Genomic DNA, 9,985 nt, shown 5'->3' with positions numbered 1-9,985 from the left:
GCTGAAGAAATGCCTTTTAAAATCCCATTTCCCATGGTTTGAAACTAAAACATAGAACATAAAAGCCTAATCGCTTTGTCAATATCTGTGTACTGGGAGGGCAACAGAGTGAATAAAAGAGACAATTATCTGGGTCACTCATGCAAAATGAAAACTAGATCTCCCTGAATTACCTCACGTGACAGTGTTTTCTGGATCTTATATGATTTATTTCGCTATCACTTTTCTCAAGTCCCCCAACTTTGATTACGTAGACACAGCCATTAGTGAGGGCAGTGAGTGGGTGGGTGTGGGAAGTAAGTAGGACTTGGCTGGTGGTGAAATGTCTTATTTGTTTTTTTTCCAGGCTGTGCTAGTGATTCTTAAGGTAAGTCCCAGGGAAGTTCCAGGAAAGCATCATTAAATTCCCTGCCACGCCTTCACACTGATTCTCTGACAGGGCAAACCTCAAACGCATGGACTCGACCTATTCACATCACTACGTCTTCTATAATGGCATTTCATGGATGATCAGGACATGAGTACATGGAAAGCTGGCATGGAATGGAACTCAGCAGCAAAATGCTTGTACAAGAAATTGAATAAACACTTACTTTATTCATCTTTTACAGTCCCAGAGTTTCCGCTTACTATATGACAAACATTAACAGTCCAGCTACTCTAAACTTAACCAGAATGTGTGCAATACAAGTAAAGTGCCTACAACGGGCTATAGAAAATGGCTTCTGGGAAGTGGCACATACATATTAGAAGAAAGAGAAAGACACTAATTGGCTTAAATATTTTCCATGTGGTTCAACACAGCGGAGGGGGTAGGAACAAATGCCAGCACTAGTAGAGGAGAAAAAAAGAAAAACAAAAATGCACCCAGCAGGTAATATGATAAACAAAGTTTCACCATAACTGATGGCTGGCCTGAAATTATCATCCCATCCTCATTTCAGAAAGCATTCATTTGACAAAAGCAGCATTTTGATAAACGTCCAAAGAAATGTGTGAATTCTGTAGCTGCTCCCTTCCTAGGGGGGCTGCTAGAAAATGTGAGATCATGAGGCTTCCAGAGAAATAATCTTCATTATTTCTAGCATATTCCAAACCAGGAATGCTAGAAAGGCAGAAGGTCCAGCAGAAGCTGGCACATATCATGCCGCAGGCAGTTCATTGGCGAACAATGTTATCCAGAAAGAATATTGGCCAAATGGATGAATTTGACTTCCTGTTCAGCTACTTAACTTCCTGTGTGAGCTTGGACAAGTGCCTGTCCCTCTCTGGGCATGTTTCCTCTTTTATAAAATAAGAAGGTTGGACACATAGGTCTTAAGGACCTTTCCAGCTCTTCGAATCAGCAGTCATACCACTTAGTTCCACCTTAGCCCGACTGAAAACCATCTAATAATCTACAGGGAAGTCTAATTTTCCAAAAAGTGAAAAGATATGTGTTTAAAGGTAATGAATCAAAACACAATTCATGCTTGACTGGTACACATTTAGCTGCAGAGTTACTCTGCAGAAAATCAGGGGAAGCTATCCTGAAGAAAGAGGCATTTTATATAGGTCAGAGCAAAGGGTGGGCACAGTTTTCTTGGGTGACTTCACAACTGCATTAAGATCTATTTATTCCTTCATTACTGTGTCAGTCAGGCATTCTCCCTGGAGGAGATGCTGTGTAAGCAATAGTGACTCACTGGCATTAATCTCATTCTAATATTTCCTGGGGGCAAGAAATGGATTGTTGGTTTTACTTTGATGGTTTTTATGTCATTGCATTATTAAAAGTGTAGCAGTGATTCTACTCTAGACCATTAGTTTGTCATTTTCTCCATGATTCTTGCAAATGTGCTTCTTATATTAGAAATATACCAAAGATTTTATTCTCAAAAGCAGCCTTAGTGAAATTCATGTATTTCAAGACCACAGTGCAGATAATGCTTCGATGAATAGGTCCAGCCAAGAGACAGTACGAGGAGAAAAGTTGAAAAATCTGTGAAGTGCATCCAGGTACTCAAGAAGCTTGAGAATGAAATTTTGTTTTACAAAAAATTTCAGAAATACTGACTCCGACAAAGAAGTGGATTAAACACAACTGAGGCAACTAAAATATGGCTGAATGGATGATACAGACTCCGGACAGCACAATTACACACCAATGCCATACGTCAAAAGAAACTGTGGACACAGATTTGCTCGTTAAGCAGATAGTGCAAATATGCATTTATTTACCATGGCCACTGCACACATGGCCATAATCTGATTGAAGCAAAAGAGGAAAGTCTCTCAACTTGTCAACTTTAAGCTTCAAGTATTGAGTTATTATGTTTCCAGTGGAATGATTCCCCTGTCAATTTTGGAAACTCATGGCCAAAGTCCACATGTCAGATGGGAGGAGAACCCTAGGGTGTAATTAAACATTACACATTTTTCAAATAAGAGTTTAGTTCTGAAAAATTATAACAAAATACTGTTTTTTAAAAAGCGCAGTTTTGCTTTAATATAAATGGCAGTACCAAAATAAAGTGAACTGAACTGGAGTAAAATATGGCATTTGGTGTTTCTCTAACATCATAGAGATTAGAGAAATTGAAAGGTCTGCCTTGCTGGCAGGATTTTTAAAACAGTCCATATCTTAAAACCGTCACATTAGCTTTCCTCAAGAGCAGCCTTATTGAGTGCAAGCACATATTTGTACATAGGCCCAGACACACACGCTATTATAATTTATACACGAGAACTTATCTACTTTCTTCTTTTTAAAAACGTAATTGCATTTATAGTGATGATGATACTGATTTAGAACAACACTCAAATTTTATCTGCATTATCAAGAATGGTGATTATCTGGCTGAAAACTTTGAAAGTGTTATATTTTCTTTTATGCTCTTCTAAATTTGTGAATTCTGCTCAAACTGCTAAATATCTCTTATTCTAGAGAACAGAGTACCAAAATACTACTTTTTTTTTCTTTTTATTTCCTGATTCTAAGAACAAAGGCCAATTTCTGCAGTAATGTTAAAATTATAGTTACAGTCAGGAATGTTTACTGGAAAACACAAAAACAGATAATCACATTCTTCCTAATGTTTGAACCATGTTAACCTCCCCAACCCACAAAATGGAACCCAAATATCCTCATATTCCTCTACATTATACCTTTCTCGAAGATCATAAAACCCAACTATATCATATTGGATGCTTAACACAAACAAACAAAAATAACTAAGCATACTAAACATGTTACCTAAACCTAATTTTATAGCTGAAAATCGGGCAGCTTATAAAAAAAATAGAGTTGATTTTTAAAGGCTTCAGCCCATTTTCTTGTTTAATAATATTTGTTTCTCTTTTCTTTTGCCTAAGAGACTAACTTTTCCAACAATCATAACTAGTATTTTCATTTAGTCCCCCCCTCCACTGGCTCCAAATTACATGCCTCTTTGCTTGTTGCCAGTTATTAATACTGCAAAGACTGATGCTGTAACACTTTCCAGGGCACAATACTGCACAAAGCCATACAAGATTGACTGTGTAACTTACTGGGTGAAATTTATTCCCCCTTTAAAAACTCGGTGTGCATTCTTGGTCATGAATGCAAGCACATAGTGCAAGGGCCATCAGTCACCTCTTAGAAACAGTTTCCGAGCCTTTCCTTTTCACCCAGCTGTAGTCAAGCTTGCTGGAAACAGCGTGACTTGTGATGAAGTTCCTAGTGGAAAATACTGCATTTCCTTCTCCCGTAACACACTACTCTTCATGGAGACACAAGCCCAGCCAGTCTCCTTCCACTCTCCGTAACAAACAGTGCAAAGCACCTGAGGTGCATCTTCTACACTTGGGTCTGGTGCTGAGTCTCGATAAAGGGAATGTGAAGGCTGGCGAGGCTGAGCTCTCCCACACTCTCGTAGTCACTCATGGCTACTTCGGAATCGTCAAAGCCACAGTTGGCTGACACATCCGAGGATGAGGTGCCTCTGGAATTGTGCAAGGATTGAGACACACTGTCTGCTGGGCCTGCTGTCTCTGTGCCCTGGTTCATGTTCACGGCAAAAGTACTAAATTCGCAGCCTGCAGGAGGGCCAACCAAATCTGTTTCATTGGGGAATGGGTGAGGAGGGAGGTACTGGCTGGGATGGAACTGAGGCCTTCTCCTGCAGTCGGGGCTCAGTGTGCTGGCCAGTGAGACAGGCTGGGAGGGCGGCAGGGCTTCATACTGGTCCGGGAAGTCCTCCGGCAGGGGAGGGGGCAGCTGGTCCTGACTCAAGAACTCCTCTTCATGAGGAGGTGGGTACTCGCTGTCGATGTCATAGCCGCCTAGGTAGTAATCGCTCTCCAGCTCCCGTGTGCTGCCCTGGTGTGCAGACCCTCCCTCCTGGTTCTCGTAGTTGGGCACTTCCTCTATGTCTGACAGGCGGGCCCCAGGCATCCAGTCAGAAGTGTCCCAGTGATAGGCTGTAGGAGAAAAGCCGTGACAGTTAATTTCCTCCAGGCTGGAGGTTGGGGTAGGTTTTGGAAAGGAACACATAAGGGGCCTGACATGCAATTAATATCCAACAGACCTTAAGAAGCCAAGTCATGTGCATGCTCCTGACAGGGATCAATCAGGGGCCAGCCATGCTCTGGCCCTGGGAGAACAAAGCGATGGCACCTCTGAGAGATGGTGCCTGGGTGCTGTAGAGCCTTATGCCCAGCCATGCCGTAAGAGACAGCCAGCAAGGGCATGTTGAAGAAACACAGTTCTAGGACCCCTTTCTCCATTCTCTCTTCCTATCCACACACTAAGTGCAGAGCCAGGCTGGCAACATGCTCGCAGAGAGAGATGCATCTGCCATACTGTGGACCACAGAAGGCAGGGAAATGTGCACACAAATGGATGACTTGCACACATAGGGGAGTGGCTGGGGGAGGGATGCGGGCAGGGCTTTCAGGTCCAATACCAAGCTCACAAGACACCTGGAACATGCAAAATTCAGATTAAAGAAACTCAGAATGGATGGAGGAAGAGGAACAGGGTAAGAACAAACTCAGCAATTCAAAACACATAAGTAAAATGTTATGCTGGGGTCGTGGCAGAGTCACCTCGGTTGTAGTTCTGTCCTTGATCCATGACAGACACTGTTTAAATACAAAGTAAGAAGTAAAACTGACAATCCAAACCATGTGAAGAGGGTAAGAGAACATTTTAGATGATGAAAAACATGCTGCTATTTCTCTCCATTGTTATTTAGAAAACAAAAAAGATAATCCCATCTATACCGGGTCTTAACTGTTTTAAGTCACTAATACAAGTTACCTGATTGAAATCAATCCCCATTATATTGTAGCTTTGAATGACTTCTTAAGTTTTCCTAGGTCATAGTAGGTTTCGGTGAATATATGTTGAATATAAGAATGTAATTTAGTATTAATCTGTATTTCAACTAATTAGGTACTCTTTTGAAAGAAATTTTGTAAAAAGAATACCCCACATATTTAAAAAATATGAACTAGATTTTTTTCTCAAAATTTTAAAATTCTCACTAATTCCTGGAGAAACATCCAGCGTCTCCTCTGAAATCACCTGTTTACCGCCCCCTCTGTTGCTAGCTGATTAAAATCACCCCTAGTTCAAAGTAACAAGGAAGCAATATTCCCAAAAGGATATTTCCAAAAGGATAACTCTTTACACAAAGAAATGCTACGGAAGAAAAAAGTAAATACCTTCATTCTCTATAGTGTCAACTACATTGTTGACAAGCTGAATGACAGTCACTATGGACGCTTGTGGCCAGGAAAAGAAGGCATGAGAGAGAAGGACAGCTTCAGGTTAGTTATATATTTTAAACACACAGCAATAACAGTAACAACAAAAAAGATGCAGCATGCAAACACCCAAAGCCTTCCCATAGTCCTTCCATTACGCAGTGCTCCAGTGGACACTTTTGTCTACAAGGACCTCAATATTCTTGGAAGGGAAAGGAAATGGCAGTACACCTGGGGGTCAGTCTTCCTGAAAGACATGATTGGCAGGGATTGCTGGATCATAAATTCACATCTCCTGGTCCAGTGAAATCAATCCAGGAAGGCAATGGCTCATCAAGCTCATGCTAATTTCTCATTAGTAACTCCCAAATGCTCTATAGGAAGACCTCACTATTCCTGAAGATAATTCTTTGTTGGTCAGCCATGCTGCTCCAAACCAAATGCCATGATGGAGGATAACCTCTGCAGGACTGATGGCTTCACATTCACAAGATGCCACTGATAGCCTAGAGCGATCCAAGGCCCAGCTTTCACCAGTGAAGTGTAGAGAGACATTATCATTTGGCCTCTGAAATAGTTAGAACCAGGGAAGGAGATTTCTGTGTTCTATATGAGTTGACTTAGCAACAACAGTGTGTAGAGAGGTGATCAGGTTTAAAACTAACTTGTTGAAAATTCCTAACACTGCCTGCTTTAGTCAGGACCAACCCCGAATGTTAAGCGTGTAAGGTCTAGTGTGTGACCTTAAGGGCAGACACAGCAGAGACCATGAGAGTAGTCAACCAGGCATCACTGTCAGAGCTGCTGCCCGGAGTCCGGAAACAATCTGTTCTCGGCTGCTTCTCTATGAAACACAAACCGGCAACAGCTTTCCTACCGGTTGGGGATGAGGAAAAGAGGGAGCACTGAAGGAAACAAATCTGGAGGTGTGCCCCTGCCCTTCTGAGAATGGTCAGAAGAAATCCACTGTTGTATGGTTTGCCATCCCAGCAGTCAGATACACTGAAGCTTCGGTACCTCTCAGGGGTGCCAGGTATTGCGGTGAAAGAGATTTGGGGGTGAAAGCAGACTATTTCACTTTCGTGATTGCTTCTACAGTTTTAGAGCTCATTTGTTTCTATATTTACCTGGAGGGCAAAGACTATGTTGTTTTCATTTTGTACTTCTGGGTACAAAATGTCCACCATAGGATTTAGCACATAGGAGAAACTCAGCAAGGATTTATGGGTTGAATGATTACATAAATGATTACTTAAACAAACATAAATTAATATTCAATTTTGCCACTTGCTTATAAATGGGAAAATGACATAAGGTAAGACTATCTCTGTGGGTGACTACTGGAAATTATTCTTGGTTCACCAGCACATAGCTGTTTTATCACCATTTCTGCTACCTCCTCTGCCCTAAGGAGACCAACCCATCCTCCAAAGCTGTTTCCTCTGAAAACCTAGCCCAGTATCCTTTTCATTAACAGAAGTTCACAAGAGGTAGAGGTAGCAGCTTTGGAGTGTCAACGAGGTCCATGAACCACACAGAATTGCATGCAATGTTTTGGGAGTATGTGCATTTTCCTAAGGAGCTGATCCAAAGTATTCAATAGATTCTCCAAAAGCCCATGACCCCAAAGGATAATAAGTGGGATTCAAATGAATGAAGATGCCATTCCTACGGGAAAGAGATTCTATGTGGGGCGGGGCGGTCTTGCCTCTGAACTAATTTCTAAAGATATGGAGGTTGCATGTATAGTGAGGAAGATAATCATTAATAAAATAAAAAAAGAAAGAAATCACATTGGTTGCTAGAGAGTATCACTTGGGATGAGGTGGTTCCATCACGAACCAAATCAAAGAGGACACGTTACAGGAGGTCCAGAGGAACTGCGTCAGCTTCTGACACAGAGCCGTGGGCCTGCTCACAGCTGCAGTGCAATACGTGCTCCTTCGGCAATGACGGAGTCAACATAAAAGCTGGTGAACACGCTCAAAAGCCCACGATCAGGTCAAGAAACAAAACTGGTCACATCATCTTCCTCTCAATCACTGACAGGAAGCAGAACCCACCCTCGGGGAACAAGTCCATGACTTCTTACCATTGTCATCACCAGAGTCCGACTGGAAGGAGCTCAGAGACTGAACTTCAGAGTTGCTGCCTTTATTACTGCCTGCAAAGCAGGTCACTTCTCCCGGGTCATCAACTCCTTTGTCTTCGTGGACAGTCAGAGAACACACATAAATGACACTGGTTACCTGGTGCATATTTCCAGCCCTGCCACCCCCAGAGTTCATTTCTCAGTGCTCTTTCATTTGCTCAGGGAAAATAATTTAGCTCCACAATAGAGAATTGATTGTGCCACTGGGGGCAAAGGTCTGTCTGTCAATCAAATGATTTACATTATAGATTCAAAACCCTTAACCTGTGGTAAATGAGCTTCCAAATAGCTGACAGCCGAAGTAGCTGCTCCCTCCTCAAAGTAAGCCTAAGTGAAGAGTGAAATGAGGATGAAGTGGCTGGGTTGCTCTTTGCCATTCAGAGTTAATTTAAATCATTTACATGAACCGATGTGGTGTCAACACCAGGTTAAATGAGATTACTTTTAAAATAGGGGTATACATATTTTATAGGCAAGAATGCCATTACATTTATCCTAACTTCTATCTCTGGGGAGCGAGTGGAGTTCTTGGCATCGCCTTCTAGAGGGCAGCGTCACATCATCTTTGACAATGACAGTTTCTATATTCTAAGACGGCAGTCAGTGGTATCCACACACTTCCTTCCTCTTCGCCATACAAAGACAGCCTGAACAACTCTAACACATTCCTTCTCCCCTCCCCCCGCCCCCAAGGCTGCTATCTCATTATTTAATGGACTAAAGGAAGCAGTAAAAACAACCCATCTCCTGAAATTAGCAAGTGAAAAATGAATTAGTCGCCTATAGATTGTCTTGCCAGCTAACGGTCTTGCTTAACAAAGAAGGAAATGTATTCAATAAAAACCCAATAATACTTTGGGGGGAAATGCGAGTTTTGGCCTGAGGTAGATTCTGGAAATAAAGCTGTCACATTATGAAGTGGGTGGAGGGAAATAATCATCAGGAAAAGCTTCACATCATCATGTAACATGATGGTACAAAGAGATGGTGACTTGTGATTAAGGGAAAAGTTGTTTCTGTTCGTGGCTGGAGAAATTACTGTTTCTTCCACAAAGGGTGATGTCAGTAGCAGGCACTGTAGCTCTGAATGTGCCTAAGCCACAGCAAAATGATGAGTTCAATGAACAACTGACATAAGTGGAGAAGAGACACCAGGGAAAAATTTACCTCCCAACAGCCACATCACAGAAAATATGAAGATATGCCTTGGAAAAGCATGATGTGGGCACTGGGCTTAGTCCTGAACACAAGGAGGAAAGTGACAAATGATCTACCCTGGTGAATATAGTGCTGTGTATAAAACTCCTTTTTCTACTCCTTCATTTATTCAAACTCCCTTTTTTTTTCATTGTTAAATAAAAAAAGAGCCTTTCCTTTAGCTAATGGCAAGGCTTTCGTAAAGTCTAACTATAAATGATTTGAGAGGGAATATATTTATGGTTAAAGTCCAAAGGCATTGACTTAAAATATAAACGTGTCTCCAGAAAGACAAAGTCAGCAAATAGCACAGTTGGGGCAGCACTATAATAGAGCGGAGGCCCTTCTCTACTGAGAGATCCTCTCCCTCTTGCATCCTTCTCCTTCCTTCCTGCTAAAGCTTCCAAGGGCAGTGTTGATTAGTGCATAGGCTTTGAACTCTGAGGTACTAGGTTTGAATCCTTATCCCACTTCTTACTAGTTACTTGCCCTTAGGCAAGTTATTTGAATTTAAGAGGATCCCCACACTACAATGATGGCTTTTTCTGTTTATCTGATGCCTCTGTTTTCTTACCAAATAAATCTCTTTGTCCTGAACCCTTGCCTTCTGGACTCTGTCTTGGTAACTCACTGAAACACTCTTGGGATCTCTAAGAATCTTCTAGACATCAAGCACCATACACATTTTAGCCTGTGTCCTCCTTGACAGTTTTACAGTTCTCAACCCCGTTGATCTTATTGATAGTGTCAGCTTCTACACGCAACCCTTTCTTCTTTCTCTGCTCTCTCTTTGTTGTCTCCTAGCCTGGCCTCTCCCCAATATGCCCACCTCCCACACGTAGGCATCTTCAAGATTCTTTAGGAGGCCCAGTTTGACCATCCTCTCTCTGCATCTGCTCCCCG

At 42.0% G+C, this 9,985-nt stretch overlaps 1 protein-coding gene across 3 annotated transcripts in view; it reads right to left on the bottom strand.

The window, feature by feature from the left end:
* Positions 1-577: 577 nt before the first annotated feature.
* The window catches only part of FAT3 (FAT atypical cadherin 3), a 600,781-nt gene continuing 591,373 nt past the window's right edge, over positions 578-9,985 (bottom strand). The window contains exons 25-28 of one of the 3 annotated variants that reach the window (XM_039847663.1): positions 7,826-7,939; positions 5,692-5,751; positions 5,071-5,106; positions 578-4,443 (exon numbers count right to left, since the gene is read on the bottom strand). In XM_039847663.1, the coding sequence (XP_039703597.1) occupies positions 3,821-4,443; positions 5,071-5,106; positions 5,692-5,751; positions 7,826-7,939 (833 nt within the window). In that variant the 3' untranslated portion in view covers positions 578-3,820. The remainder of the gene's footprint in view (positions 4,444-5,070; positions 5,107-5,691; positions 5,752-7,825; positions 7,940-9,985) is intronic. The other 2 variants (XM_039847662.1, XM_039847664.1) reach the window with 2 other exon arrangements.

This window comes from Pteropus medius, unplaced genomic scaffold, assembly GCF_902729225.1.
Source record: "Pteropus medius unplaced genomic scaffold, Ma_sr-lr_union100, whole genome shotgun sequence".
Taxonomy (NCBI): domain Eukaryota; kingdom Metazoa; phylum Chordata; class Mammalia; order Chiroptera; family Pteropodidae; genus Pteropus; species Pteropus medius.
This window is presented reverse-complemented; position numbering and strand designations above follow the sequence as displayed.